This window comes from Perca fluviatilis, chromosome 7 (genome assembly GCF_010015445.1).
Source record: "Perca fluviatilis chromosome 7, GENO_Pfluv_1.0, whole genome shotgun sequence".
Taxonomy (NCBI): Eukaryota; Metazoa; Chordata; class Actinopteri; order Perciformes; family Percidae; genus Perca; species Perca fluviatilis.
In genome coordinates, this window is record NC_053118.1 from 2,193,727 (window position 1) to 2,208,851 (window position 15,125).

Here is a 15,125-nt window from a genome sequence, read left to right on the forward strand (position 1 = left end):
GGAAGCACTACTCATAATTATGTCACCTTGCCAATATCACTAGCATGGATGTTAGCAGCAAGGTCAAGCAGTGGCACAGCTGCTTGACATGGATAACGTTACATCAACCGTAAAGTGGTACCGCATGTCAAAGACGTGGTTCAGTTGGTAATGTAAATGACCACGTTTCAAGAAGTTAGTACCGTATGTATAACCGTGTAAGTTGTCGTCTAAAATGCTATAAAGGAAAATTATAGCATTTTCGCGACAGGAGCTAACTAAGTTAATTAGCAGCGTTACCGGGTAGAAATGAGTTCCGCTCCAAACCACGGTACCGTTAACGTCACAGAGACAGGGTCCAGCAAACCCGTTTCTGTTGTGTCAGTAGCCGGACATGTCCAGCAGGTCTTCAGCCATGTAAAGATAGAAAACCTGGTCGCAGGACTCAGTGGAGGAGTGGTGTCAACACTCGTGCTTCATCCTCTGGATCTGGTCAAAATCAGGTTTGCAGGTAACGTTATGACATTAGCCTTATAATAGAGCTGGGCGATATGGAGAAAATCAAATATCACGATATTTTTGACCAAATACATCAATATTGTGGCGATATTGAAGGGTTGACTATTGGTGCTTTCACAAAATAATAATAAAACAGTAAGTAAGTCCGGTAACTCCAGAAAAGTGCATCACTTTACTGTAATGCAGCCTTTTTAACCAGGAAAAGACAACACGTGTTATATCACGATATTACGATATCCAAAATGTAAGACGATATCTAGCCTCATATATCAATGTCGATATACTAACGATATATTGCCCAGCCCTACCTTATACTTTGTTGATGATTGTCTAATCTAATAATGTCGTCAACGTCAATTGTCTTGACTTTCTTGCTAGTTGGCGCTCTATTAATTATGAACCAATTGTTTCTTTTAAAAATGAATTTGCTTCATGGCAATGGTACCAAGCTGGCGCTGCTGTGGCTTAACTTAATTCATTTCAGAAATTGTTGGTGTCATGTTATATTTGGACGATATGACTAAACAAAAGCTCTTTGATTTCCTTCCAATGTAGTAAGTGATGGATTGGAAGTTAGACCTAAGTACAGTGGCATACTGCACTGTATGAAGAGTGTTTGGCAGCAGGAGGGACTCAGAGGACTCTACCAAGGAGTGACACCCAATATTTGGGGTGCTGGAGCATCTTGGGGTCTCTACTTCTTTTTGTACGTAAGCTATAAGCCTAATGGATCATGTCTGCATCATGATATTTCTTATGAATTGTTTTGACCTTTTTTTTTAAAATGATCTGTAACTTTAATATTTCTTATTTCCCAGCTACAATGCATTCAAAGGGTACACAAAGGAGGGCCGTCAAACTGAACTGAGCGCCACAGAGCACCTGGCGTGTGCAGCCGAAGCAGGTTAGTCCTACGTGCATCTGAACACCAGTCTGACACACTCGCATAATCAGTACTATGTACTACTACTCATAGTCAACTACTACGGGCAGTGCCTGTCTGGCCTTAGCAGACAGTTGGCAGATACAAATTAGTAAACAAGCCCTTCTGTTCATTTTAGTGTCACGGGGTCAAGGATCTGCTTCCTGCTTGCCAAATGGAGTTAGGGGCTGAAAATTAAGCCTATCAAAAGATTTCAGGAAAAACCTGGAAATGCCAAGACAGGATTTCTTTTAGCTGCTTTAAACTGCATGAACAATCAAAAATTTCTCGGGCACTCAGTAGTGTTTTTTATTACGAGCACCTGACTAGCACAGGGTAGGAGCCACTTTTGCCTCCAAAACAGCCTTAATAGTTGATGCATTATTCATTATGCATAATATGTTAGAAAAGTTCTATAAGGAACTCTATTGGGTTGAGAGCTTGTTACTGTGCGTGCCAATGGAGTAAACAGAAGTCAGCCATATCCCGAGAGTTGAGGTGAGGAGTGCTTTGGGATAGGGGTGCAAGATATATCTACTCATTATCGTTGTTGCAATATCATGTTGCGCAATATTATATCTAGGGGTGCAAGATATATCGACTCAATATCATTATCGCAATATATCGAAAGTGTTGCGATAAGTTGATAAGCTTGAAACCATGTAATGATCAGGTTTCATTGGCCAGTTACCGTGCCACGTGCACATGTTAGTGCACGTCAGTGCACAAGTCCACTACGTGACAAACCCTATGGAGCGTACTACGTGTGGGCATATTTCATCAGAGTGACAGTGTAAGTGAAGAAATAGATAGAGACAACAAAACGGAACGAATCAGAGAAGAGAAAGAAAAGTTCTGTCCTGTTCTCTTTATATATTGTATACTGTCCAACCAGTAGAACATGTCCTGTTCTGTAGACATGGTCCTTATTTATTTATTCATGTTGGACCAGTCCAATATGACCATCAGTTGAAATTTTAAAGAAAACTTGTTTTAATATGTAATAATCTATTTAGATGCGTTTTCCCGTAACTTTTGTAATTTTACATATGTTTAAAAATATCGAAATTAATATCGATAACGCATTATTCAGACTGATATCACAATATCACATTTTGTTAATATCGCGCAACCCTATTTGGGATATAACATAATCTTCCTAAAAGTACCCTCATGTAAATGAGCTATGAAGTGATCAACAACAATACTTGGAATACTGCGATGGTGTTTAGGGATCTAAAGTCAGAAAATGGCACTATCCCAGCATGTAGTTTTAAAAGGATTCATGACGTCCGTGTATAAATGTAACAGTACTAGGGCTGGGCGATATGGCCCAAATCTTGTATCGTGATAGGTCATTTCATATCTCGATAACAATATTTATCACACTGCATGTTTTCTGGTTATTCAATAAATAGAAAGTCTGTATGAAATAACCATGTGGTAAAGCCTATTTTTCTAAACCCCTGTGTGAATTAAATATTTGACAAATACGTAGTATTTTCTGTTTTTATTAAGAACTTTAGTGCAAAAATGAACATAATGTGCAAGGATCAGAATGTAAAGAGTCGTCCAAATGACGTAAATATTACCATAATGCAGTTCGGCCGCCTGTTTTCGACTATTATTATATTATTATATTATTATATTATTATATTATCCGAATTTGATACAGGTCATGTAAACAGCATATTCTGGTTGGACATGTATACAGCGCATTCTGAACATGTGTCTCGTTCGGGGGGGCTACTTTTAAACATTATCAAAGACTTGGATATCAACAGGTTTTTGGATATGTGCACACATCGCTACGCCGACCTTTTCAAGAAGCTGGTTGAAGGAATGAAAGAGAGACGCTGTGTCCAACAAGTCTGCCACCGCTGGTAGACTTTGAAAAAATCCTATTTTGCATGGCTACATGTAAACGGGAATATTAGTGGAGGATTCCCTTTCATTAGCCATGTAAACAGCTTAGTCGGAATGTCGTCTTTTTTTGGAATAAAGGCAAAAAACGGAATATTATGTGCAGATAAACGTAGTCAATGATACAAGAGATATAAAGATGCATTCGACCAGCTGACCTTTTTCAACTGTATGATCGGCAAAACCTCTGCTGATTCGTCATTGTGTTCTTATTTGACAAGATGCAGAATCACGGCTAAACATATCGTTTAGCATCCCACGCTCTGTCAACTCTAGTCACTGTAGTCTGCAAAAACAGCAGAGCACCAAAATAACACATCACAATCAACGTCACTTCCATCATCCCTTTTTCTCTCTTTTGTCGAGGAGAACCACTGGATCTTGCCTTGCAGGGCTTAGGTTTAGATTTGCAGCCACATACATTAAAGGGATGATAGAATGCAAAACCGATTACCTTGTTGTAGTTGAAAAAACGACAGTTTGGAGGGTAAATACATAGAACCTCAAAACCCCATTGACACCTCTTTCCTCTGCAAATCTCACAATTTGAAACTGCTGCTGAAAACGGGCAAATCTCAACAAAGCTAAAAGTTGACGTCAACTTCTCAACTCCTAGTCTTTGTCACGCCCCAACATTTGCATAGGCTACACCACTGACCTCAGGTCAGCTGTCTTCTGAATCTAGCTAGGTCACGTAGATCTCCAGAGGTCTGCTATTTAATTACTAAATTCACTTCTGGGACTTTTTTATGCGAAAAATCAACTATGTAGAGGTCAAATATGGACCTTTTTACGAAAATGCATGGCTTATTGCAAATTTTGTCCGACTGTGTGTCGCAGTTCAGCAGGAGCTCAGCAGGCTAACATGGCAGCGGCCGGTGCCGCCTCGCCGCCCGGCGTGTCCTCCTTCACAGACTCCCGCTCGCTGTGAGCTAGATGGATCTCCGTCACGACCAGAAGCCCGCGGCGCTCCATACCTGCGTAAAGTCACTGTTTCTGGGTTACTGGACTACTAAATGCAGAGGCCCTAACGGAGCTCCAGGACCTGCATCTAGCCGCGATCTTTACCCATAGGATTGAATGGACACTAGCAGCTAACGAAACCCCTCCTATTCACAAAAATGCATTAAATTGAAATCTGACACAAGCGTTAGCTTTGTAAGACCTTAAGGTAACTGTTATATAAGTGGCGTGACGAAATTCAAACTGTAAATATATTATAGTTATGCCGGCAGCCGGACAGCTCTGCGGAGCCCCGAACCCCGGTTGTCCAGTAACCCAGAAATGGTGACTTTCTCCTGGGTATGGAGCGCAATCTGACACGTCTTACCAAATTTGCAATTGGCCATCAATTTTCATAAAACGGCCCATATTTGAGTTTTATATAGTTGATTTCTCGCATAAAAAAGTCTCAGAAGTGAATTTAGTAACGAAACATTGCAGTGTCTGAAATATGACACCTGCTGTCGAGTCTCCAATGTGTTTGTATGTAGTTTGCTCAAACCAATCAGCGCGCAGCTCATCTAAATATTTATGAGCATACCATATTTGGAAGAAAAGCTCTTGTTACAAATAGAGCCATATTCACAGGGTAGTTATGGGCCCATAAAATAGCATTCAGCAGTTTTCAGCCCAACCAATGTTACATACCCTATTAGGAGACCTTAAGGAACAGTGTGAAATACCCTATATAATCATTCTATCACCCCTTTAAAGCAATGAGGGGTGTGTGTGTGTGTGTGTGTGTGTGTGTGTGTGTGTGTGTGTGTGTGTGTGTGTGTGTGCCTCAGAGTAGAGCTGTAAACCCGGCCTGAGCCCGACAAGTACATTTTGATTGACAGCTTTTTAAAAGCCCAAACCTGTTTACAGCCAGGCATTATTCAAATGTGCACACACACAGCTCTTTTGTCAAGAATGAGTCATTTATAAATGTTTTAACATCATTTGTTCATGACTAACGTAGGCTATAGGCTACTTGGAAGTTGGAACAAAGAAATAAAATAAGTCCTCCAGAGACCAGCCTCCGTTTCACCTCCTCAGCATCCATTTTCACGCTAATCGAAACGCATTGCCTGACCGCTCATTTACCGCGCAACCCGGAGCGCAAGCCCGAACCCGGCCCGAGCCCCTGTAAAATTATAGAAATTAAGACGAGTTTGGGCAAAGATCTTCAGCTCTACTTCAGAGAGTCTTCATTTGGAAAATGTCTTTGATCTCATTCTAACACTGCCTATACTTGTCCTCACCTAGGCATCCTGACGCTCACCCTAACCAACCCAATCTGGGTGACCAAGACCCGGATGGTGCTCCAGTACAACGCTGACCCAAGCGGTAAACAGTACAAGGGGATGATAGATGCCCTGGTCAAGATCTACCGCCATGAGGGAGTGCCAGGACTATATAAGGTTAAACATCTGTGTATCTCTGTACTTTCATGTAATATAGCAACACATGAGATGCTTATTTTACCAAATGACAGGTAAGCTGTTTTGTAGAGGATTTATGGGGTTCAATAGTACAGCAAAAGTTGTCCTTTATCCTACTAGGCTGAAATTAAGTTTTGTATTGGTTAATTAATCACCACTAGAGGGCGTCAACAGCCTATATTAGCTGTAGGAGAGAACTTAGAGTCAGAATCAGAAAGGGTATGAAATAAACAAACAACAAATATAGAAACAAATATGTACATATAACTGTTAACAAGCCTTGAATGATGGTAATAACAGCTAGAATTGTTAAGCTTAATGTACATTCTATTAGCCTGGCAGGATAATTGCTACCTAATTACTCAGTGAGAATTAGGGAGCTACAGATGCAGCGTAGTGGGCATTTATAGACAAGGCATACTATGGGTATAATGTGTGTGATGAAAGCCTTTTTCTTGTCTAAGGGTTTTGTTCCTGGTCTGTTCGGCACATCTCACGGAGCGCTGCAGTTCATGGCCTATGAAGAGCTCAAGAGAGGCTACAACAAATACAGGAAAGTGCCTTCAGATGCGAAGCTGGTGAGTCATTAACCCCACATGGAAACATGCTCCATGTGTTTAATAAAAGTCAGGCCTAATGCGTGTTAACTTTTCAGTTTAATAAGACTGAGCCCACAGCGGACAGATAACTAGAAGTTGAAGAAGTGACTCATCAGTTTTCCTACTCTGCTCACTGCCCTCTTCATCATTTTATCTGTGTAAACAGAGTGCATTGGAATATATCACAATGGCAGCATTATCCAAAATCTTTGCTGTGGCCACAACATACCCATATCAGGTGGTGCGAGCTCGCCTGCAAGACCAGCACAATACATACAATGGAGTTCTTGATGTCATCAGACGGACATGGAGGTACGTTATTGATCTTCTCCCACAGGGGCCGAACATGCGACCCTACTTAGTTTCCAAATGTGGCTGTTAAGTAATGCACAGTTTGAGCCATTGTCATTGTTTTTGCCCTTTCTCTGTAGGAACGAAGGCGCCATTGGTTTCTACAAAGGCATCATTCCCAACGTGATTCGTGTCACTCCTGCCTGCTGCATCACCTTTGTAGTTTATGAGAATTTGTCCCGCTACCTTCTGGGTCAAGATCAATGAGGCTTAAAGCTACAGTGATATTATAGTGATAGTATAGCTATAGTGAGAAAGAATCCATGTGTCCATTAAGCTCCAACAGCAAACATTTACACATCCACGTGTAGTGATTTGATGCGGTCAAAAACTATTTGTGCTCCTCCGATTAACAGCACCCCCTGTTACCTGTTGAAAGGTTCCTACCTAAATAGACGTCACTCAAAAGTACACTATTGACACCAGTGGACAATTTGTGTCCTACACCCAAAACAAATGAAAATGGCTCTTACAGCATGGACAGCTGCAGAGACTCACACGGACACTTTGGTGCCATCCAGAGAGAAATGCCTTAAACTGAAACTGAGCTCTCGGCGCCGATTTGAGAAGCATTCATTTGTGCTGAAAATGAATGAAGAAGTTTGATTGAGAAATGGAATAAACCGTGGATTTCCAGATGCATGACAAACACTTTGACTTCTGGGATAGAGTATGTTGCTCTACACGCCAAAGGACATGCCGCCGTGATGTTACTCTTTTTTTTTTTTTAATGATGTGTACAGTAAGTCAGCCTTTTTTATTAGAGGAGTTTGATAAATATTTCATCATAGTCATGTTTACATTTGATGTTTTCTTGGCAGCAGGAAGGAACACAGGATGAACTATGAAAAGCTGATCATTAACAGCAAATTGGACATCTTCTCAGGTGTGTGTGTGTGTGTGTGTGTGTGTGTGTGTGTGTGTGTGTGTGTGTGTGTGTGTGTGTGTGTGTGTGTGTGTGTGTGTGTGTGTGTGTGTGTGTGTGTGTGTGTGTTTTATTAGTTTGTCTCTTTTAAATAATTTCTTTATAAACAGACAGCAGTAATGGAGATGATTTTTGTGTTCCAAACAAGCCATTTATCCCACAATTCATTTGTTTCCAAAAATACAGTATGTAACTACATAGCTTTATAAGATTTTCTTATAAAATCCAAACTGCTTTATCTGCATTGTCATGTTTGATAGTGTATAAATACATTACATGTATTACTTTGTGACTACATTGAATTGAGTGCAGGGTATTCCAAAGCTTCTAAACATAACAAGTGGTCATAAAGTTAAATTCTTAAAAAAAAAAAAAAAAAAAAGATGACTTTATTAACAGTAATAATGGATATAAACATGTCACATGAGTACATAGTTTAAATATTATCGGTCTTGTCACAATGTCTGTTAAATAGTTACCGTATACCAACAGCACCCATAAGCAGAAAAGCTACAGTACAAAGTTTATTTCTGGTAGACAGAATGACACAGTATTCTTGTTTCTAGACCTGTAAACTAGGATAGTATTTAAACACAATAAAAAACCAAACATTCAAGTTACCATCAGTGATGCTGTGACGCCTCAGCAAACCGCACCTGATCGTTTTGGAGGGCCAGATGACATACTGTCATACTACCAGGACTGGGCCCTCCCTTACATGTAACTTTGTATTTATTTGGGCAGTTCCTCGATGATAATCCTGGATACTGAATTCCAGCCTGTAGATGCGTCCCCTCTGGGATAGTCGGCACAGGTCCCCACCCACACGGCCACATCCACCAAGCCTGCTTTGACACCCTCACACAGCCCTTCAACTGGAGAGGAAAAAAAAAAAGAAAAGCGGTACAAATGACTTTCAGGGAACACCCAAATTGTCTCCAGAGATGGAAACTGTTAATTGTTTAGTTTTATGGCAGTGTTGAACTTTCTAAATTGGAAGAGTGTAATGTTAAAGATAGTTGACAAGGCTTTTCATCATCCACAGCAGTTAAGTAACTTCTTAAAGTGCTCAAATTATGCTTTTTGGGTTTTCCCCTTTACTTTATTGTGTTATATATCTTTTTTGTGCACGTTACAGGTTTACAACGTGGTCACTTTGGAACACACGTTATAATGCTCGCCTAGCTGCTAGCTCATACTCTGCTTCTGACTGGCTAGTAGTCCTTACCTAGGTACTGTCAGGGCACGCCCTCATACTCTGCTTCTGACTGGCTAGTAGTCCTTACCTAGGTACTGTCAGGACACGCCCTCATACTCTGCTTCTGACTGGCTAGTAGTCCTTACCTAGGTACTGAGCATGTGCGACTCCCAACAAAGATGGTACAGAAGTGAGATGTTTCTCTCTGTAGCTAAAACAGAGAGCTCAACACACAGGGTGAAAAGAGGAGCTGCAGCAATGTGCAGTACAACAAAAATATGGTGTTTTTTGAAAATTAAACCATGTAAACCTATTCTGATATAACCTCTAAATACAGTTATGAACTTGAAAATGAGCAGAATATGAGCGCTTTAAAGGAATAGTTTGACATTTGGGGGAAATATTCTTATTTGTTCTCTTGCCGAGAGTTCAATGAGAAGATACCACTCATATCGGTTTAGTAATTATACAGCCAGCGGCTGGTTAGTTCAGCTTAGCAGAAAAAGACTGGAAATAGGTAACAGCTAGCTTAGATCTGTCTAAGGTAACAGAGAGTAAGAAAAAAATTATTTTTTTAATAAAAAGGGGAAAGCAGCTTCCTGAAGGCGACCAGTGAGACCTTCAGGAAGTTACATTGCCAGACCTTCCTTCACAGCGCTGTGGAGGAGGGTCTGGGTAGTCCACACAGCCGTGCTCTGGTTTATTGGCATTTCTTTAAACCAATCACAATCGGACCGAGCCACGGTGCCCCTGCAAAATAGCCTCGTGAAGGAACTTGTTTTGGTGGAACATATGTACGTTCAAAAGTAGTTTTAGTCGTGCGAGAGAGAACTCCGATTGGACAGATAGTCTAGCTAGCTGTCTGGATTTACCCTGCAGAGATCTGAGGAGCAGTTAACCATAGTCCTCACAAATCCACTGTTGGTTAGAATGCCAACAACACAAAGAAAGAGGAAGGTGACGGACATCCAGCCGAAAAGAGTGACATCCAGCCGAATTTCTGGCAGCACCGGAGCAATCCCGGAAATGGAACGTTGTGGATATAGATTAAGCACATAATAACCCCCTTTAAACTGCAACTTTATGTTTTTACACTTAGGTTTTTAAAGGAATAAGCAAACTAGATGTAACGTTTTACTTTGTAAGCTTTAGAGGTGCTGATTGGCAGATTTTGTAACGTTTGAAAAAAGCCAGGCTAGCCGTTTCCCCTGCCTCTAGTCTTTATGCTAAGCTAAGCTAACCAGCTGCTGGCGCTAGCTTAAGCTCATGTAACTAGCATCCAACTCTCAGTAAGAAAGTGACTAAGCATATTTCCAGAAATGTTGCTTCAAAATAAAACATTACACCGCACAAAAAATATACAGTATTGTTGGTTTAGATTTAGTTGCTACCTGAGGATGTTCTGTGGATGTTGATGGTTGAGTTGAGCTCAGGACTTCCTTGGTCTAAGTAGATGATGGACTCTATGGGCAGGGGTCCTGTGCACTCTGCTCCATTGAAGGTGAAGTACCACCTCTGGCAGCATGCGTTTTTACACTTGAGTCTGAGGGAACCGCTGAAGAGGACTCTGAGGGAGCTGTCTGAACGCAGCTTGGTGAACGTACAGTCCTGCAACACAGCATAGGGACATGTTGTCACTTTTATGCACTGTTGTGGTCGTATACCATTTCGGTAAATTTGTAAAATGATTGCAACCAACACCCACATTGCTCAGAAACACAGAAACATGTCATTTGAAGTTTCATTATAGACCTTTTCAATGGAATTCCATTGGTAGGCAACAGCCTGGCCCCTTGTTAACTTACTGTCAGTTGATGTCATTTACATTACATTTACACACAACTTGGCGCCATTTAGAATGTTTATGTTTACATCTGTAGAACGGCCTATACTTACAGCTACTTTACCCAGGTCGATCCCATAATTGAGAGAGTTCCAGGCACACTGCTTGTAGTTGGGCCTCCAGGGCTCCTCGAAGATCTCGTTAATGCACTCGCCTTTCTCCCCTTTGAGTCCGTCACGGCCAGGGATACCCGGCGTCCCCGGGATGCCGTTGGTGCCAGGGTTACCCTCTCTGCCAGTGGGGCCTGCTGGCCCCTGCATGCAACTGCCATACTGGGGGAAAAGAAGTGGTGATGGTGACACTGCAAAGAAGACATGCATTAACATCAGCAGAGCCTATTGTTATCTAACTTCCTGTTTAAGATTTTCTTTTTTCTCCCTGTGGGGGATATGTCCCAGTTTGGGCTGCATGCACCATAGACACCTAAATGCTGCCATTCATCCAACCATCACACACAACAAGCCAGATTATACCTCAATAACCAGTCATATAAACAAATAAACTGTCAATTAAGTGTAAAAACAGATGTGATCCAAACCAAGGCAAAGCAACAGAACCAGCAACCATTAGGGCGAAAAGCAAGTGAATGACAGATTGTGTGTTAATGAGGAACTGAAGGCTTGGTGACAGCCTAAATTAGTACCGTAGGTGATTGGCCACCCATCTATCCGTGTGATTCATTGTCCAGATGAATCTCCTGCTATGTTTAAACAGATGCTGCGTCTTACTCAAGCTGACTCAAACACACACAGAGACACACAGAGACGGGGGAGCCTGCCAAAACTGCCCCACCACATACAGAGATAGATACAATGAAGATCCAAATAGCTTTGAGTAATATGTTCTTCAAAGAGACATTTTGACAAACAGATTACAGTGTCTAGGTTAGCTGTTAAGGCTGTTTTTAGTTGGAGTTGGGTTTTTTTTCATTCCTTCAGCCAGGACAGACATAAACTGACACGTATAAGAGTGCCCTCGCCCTTAAGCAAGTGTTGATGCCAAAAGGATTTGGATGGGGCTTTTGTCAGGTCATTGCTGCCCTTTTGCTCAGCATGCAGCTGTGGAGCAGTTATAGGGGCACATGGCCAAAAGGCAAAAAAAGTCCAGAGGCAGGACAGGAGAACAAAGAGCTTTTACTCCAGTTTCAACATCTTGTGTCCCTGGGGTGAATAGAAAAAATCTATTTCAGCATCTGGAAAATGCCTAAATGTAGGCCGAATTACAGTATTCTAATGTCTGCTCCTGTGAAACAGATGGTTGAGTCTGTTTTAACCATTAAGTGGCTTTGCCCGAGCAACCTGGAGATGTGAAGTCTGACATCATCTTTGTGGGAAACTGGGAAGTCTGTGATAAAACCAATAGATTGTGGTTTGGTATGCATGTGCTGTAATAGACCTGGAATTTGTCCTCAAGGAAAAGACACAAAAGGTTTTTTTTAGGTGGCAAAATGTAGAAATACAGAGTTCGTTTTGATGATATTCAGCAAGAAAACGTCTTAGAGTTTTATTAAGGGAGGGATTTTTGGAGACATTTCAAAGCAGACTAATGAATGGAACCTCTGTCCACTTTGCTACACAGCTGACTTTAATATTAGCTTCCAGTCTGCTGTTTCGGTAGTGTGGTGCTGCCTGCCTGCATGAAGTACACTTCAGCTCTACTGAATATTAGTAGCACAGTCCATTACTGTGACATAAGCATAAAGGCTGCATTTGCCTCCAAAATGCTGAGAAATCAGTAGTATTTCATGCATTAGTCAACACCGAAGCAAGGACTGAAGCTCTCCCGGAGCATGCACAGCGGGGATATAATGCTTGGCTTTGAGACTTTATAGATTCGCCGGATCTCGTGAGGATGCAAAATAGGATTTTATGATTACCATGTTGTTCAAATAAGCAGATCTTCCTTCTCCAGAGTGTCTAGTGCAGTTGGGCTTTTCTGCATCATTTCCAGTGCACTAGATACAGATGGTAACATCAGATGCTATTCAGTATATTCTTCTACTGTGGTCTCAATTATGGAATATGGAGGATAATGAGGAGCAACTGCTTGAGCTCTGTGGTTCTCAAAGTGGGGTATGCAGACTTCTAGGAGTCCCTAAAGGGGGGGGGGGTCCACAGTGTTGGTCCTAGCTAAATAAACACCAGTTTCATTTTCATTTGACTCCCAAGAGAGAGATTGAAGAGAGAAATGTGTGTCCACTCTGTTCCTTCACTCTCCTCCTACAGCATGGAGGGTTATGTAATTGGTGTTGGTGTGAATTGAAATTAAATAGTTAAACCCTGCTTCAGGTAGGCCTTTTTTATAGTATTAGATATATAACACATGTAGCCTATCAGTCTTAAAATATGAGCAACAATTTCCTCCAAAGCCTAATCATACAAACTCCTTTAAACTGGTAAGATAGACAGATAGATAACAAAGAGAGAGAGATAGAGAGAGACGGTATATATGAGCCAGACCCCAACTTCCTGTTAGGTTTTTTTTTTCTGTCCACCCAGTCTGCTGGAGAGCAGCCAGACCTGGAATAACAGAGAACCAGCTGACCACACAAAGCCATGAAACTGCATTATCATCTGCTGCAGGGACCAGGTCATTTTGGAGACTACACTCATTGCACTGTAAGCATTCACGTGGATCATGTGGATGAATCGGCATAATTACTTTTTTTCTTTTTTGGGAAATCAGTCGTTAAAAAAAAAAAACTTCTGGCTAACAGTGCGTGCCACAAGAAAAAGTAATCCCAGGATGAGTTTTAGGAACTTCAAATGCAAAGTGCCCTATGAATGTTAATGGAGATGCATTAAAAACAATAAAACAAAGCGCGCTAAATGGCAATAGGCTAAAGTAAATTGAGTACAATAACTATAATTTTATATGAGCTCATTTTTGTATATATTTCTTTTGTTATGGGAAACCACAACATCTGTCCAGAACGCATACATCCCTGCGGGAATGGCACAGCTCTACTTTTGGAAATGATAGTAGCGGCCGCATGGTCATTTGAGCTAATCTCTCTTACCTTGTCCGCGTCAGGATCCTTTCGGTATCCTCTAGTTCTCACCTTTTCCACGCCATAAAGAGGTGAAGCCAAGCAGACAAGAAGCAGCAGGCGGACAACGAGAGGAGACATCATACAAGAGACGGCTGTGTGCGCTCTGGGAGAGAGCTGAGAGGCGACGGTTTGACTCCAACTCCAGACACTTTGAGTCCAGAGGAGGGCAGGACAAGAAGGAAGGAGCCAGTCAACTTACAGAAAACTCCCTGAGGAAGAACACACTCACAACTTCTCTGTGATATTCATATGGGCTGTAGAAGCAGTAGAGTACAGCAAGGAGATATGGAAACACATCAAATATCACTATGTATTGACCAGGGGCGATTCTAGGATCAGACCTTTAGGGGGGCTCAGCCCCTAATGAGAATGTGACACGGATACAGTGTCTTGCAATAGTGTTAACCCACCCACCCCCTCCCTGCTAAATTAGTACTTTCAACATTTTGGACATATGAAAAAACTACGAAAGTCCCTTTATGGACTACCAGAATCAAATGAAATGATAATGAGGTGTAAACAATAAATAAATAAAAAATCAAACTTTCCTTGACTGGGTTACAGGTGCATAGCATTAGCGACAGCGACACAGGATATTAAACCTGTTTCTTTGAACCTGTAATTGTTTGCCCTCTGTCACTAACAGACAAGTTCGCAAACTCTCACTTGAAGCACAAAAAATATATATATATGTATATATTATAATTTTTAGGGGGGGCTTGAGCCCCTAAAAAGGGTCTAAAATCGCCCGTTTTGACCAAACAGCCTACATCAATGTCAATATTGCGCCAATATCATATGGTTGACTATTGGTGCTTTCACAAAATATTAACACATTAGAGTTTTAATAAATATTCACCAATAATGTGGATACAATGACTAAGTGGGTAGAGGCAAAAAAATAAAACAGCTACAACAGTTCAGAAAATGACATCACTTCACTGTAATGTAGCCTTTAAAAAAAACAGGTCTTGTGTCATATCAAGATTTTTAAAATATAAGACCTCATCTAGCCTCAAATATCGATGTCGATATAATAAGCCCTAATCTATCATAAATAGCAGTTAATGACTCACTCAAATAAATTTTTTTTATTCAATTATATTTTATTAAAATGAAATTGGATTGATACAAAATTCAGCTGACAAAATAGGCTACATAAAAAAAACAGTAAAAAACGGCTCACAAAAGTTGCAAGTTACATCATAAGCAAGACCCCTGTCCACATGCCAGAATAAGAATGTATACAGGTAGGCATACAACAGAAATACACTGACAAGGATTTCCTCCTAATTGGCGTTATTGTAATTGTGCTGTGACTCCTGAATATAAAAGGTATAGAACCTCATTGGAAGAATCAATCCCTTACGCAGCAAAATAGACAGTAC

General features: G+C 41.1%; 2 protein-coding genes across 4 annotated transcripts; one reads left to right on the forward strand and one right to left on the reverse strand.

The window, feature by feature from the left end:
* Positions 1–40: 40 nt before the first annotated feature.
* Positions 41–8,037, forward strand: LOC120562914 (mitochondrial folate transporter/carrier-like). Its single transcript, XM_039806862.1, has 7 exons — positions 41–490; positions 1,054–1,204; positions 1,317–1,402; positions 5,594–5,748; positions 6,234–6,347; positions 6,535–6,680; positions 6,800–8,037. Exons 1-7 carry the CDS (start codon positions 289–291, stop codon positions 6,924–6,926), a joined length of 981 nt encoding a protein of 326 aa, XP_039662796.1. The 5' UTR covers positions 41–288; the 3' UTR covers positions 6,927–8,037.
* Positions 7,812–14,063, reverse strand: LOC120562915 (collagen triple helix repeat-containing protein 1-like). Of its 3 annotated transcripts, XM_039806865.1 has the most exons (5): positions 13,705–14,063; positions 12,562–12,639; positions 10,739–10,957; positions 10,234–10,450; positions 7,812–8,519 (listed from the first exon to the last, which is right to left on the reverse strand). In XM_039806865.1, exons 1-5 carry the CDS (start codon positions 13,816–13,818, stop codon positions 8,377–8,379), a joined length of 771 nt encoding a protein of 256 aa, XP_039662799.1. In that variant the 5' UTR covers positions 13,819–14,063; the 3' UTR covers positions 7,812–8,376. The 3 variants fall into 3 exon arrangements, with proteins under 3 accessions (XP_039662799.1, XP_039662798.1, XP_039662797.1); XM_039806864.1 differs by lacking the exon at positions 12,562–12,639 and having other exon boundaries at positions 13,747–14,058; XM_039806863.1 differs by lacking the exon at positions 12,562–12,639 and having other exon boundaries at positions 13,705–14,057.
* Between the last annotated feature and the right edge of the window lie 1,062 nt (positions 14,064–15,125).

What these genes read in the sequence shown, in the direction of transcription:
- LOC120562914 (XM_039806862.1), top strand. Translation starts at nt 289, where the DNA reads ATGAGTTCCGCTCCAAACCACGGTACCGTTAACGTCACAGAGACAGGG. An exon ending in GGCGTGTGCAGCCGAAGCAG is followed by an intron (nt 1,403 to 5,593) that starts GTTAGTCCTACG and finishes GTCCTCACCTAG; the next exon opens with GCATCCTGACGCTCACCCTA. An exon ending in GTCATCAGACGGACATGGAG is followed by an intron (nt 6,681 to 6,799) that starts GTACGTTATTGA and finishes CTTTCTCTGTAG; the next exon opens with GAACGAAGGCGCCATTGGTT.
- LOC120562915 (XM_039806865.1), bottom strand. Translation starts at nt 13,818, where the DNA reads ATGATGTCTCCTCTCGTTGTCCGCCTGCTGCTTCTTGTCTGCTTGGCT. An exon ending in CTGCTTATTTGAACAACATG is followed by an intron (nt 10,958 to 12,561) that starts GTAATCATAAAA and finishes CTTTTCCCCCAG; the next exon opens with TATGGCAGTTGCATGCAGGG. An exon ending in CATCCACAGAACATCCTCAG is followed by an intron (nt 8,520 to 10,233) that starts GTAGCAACTAAA and finishes TTTCCTCTCCAG; the next exon opens with TTGAAGGGCTGTGTGAGGGT.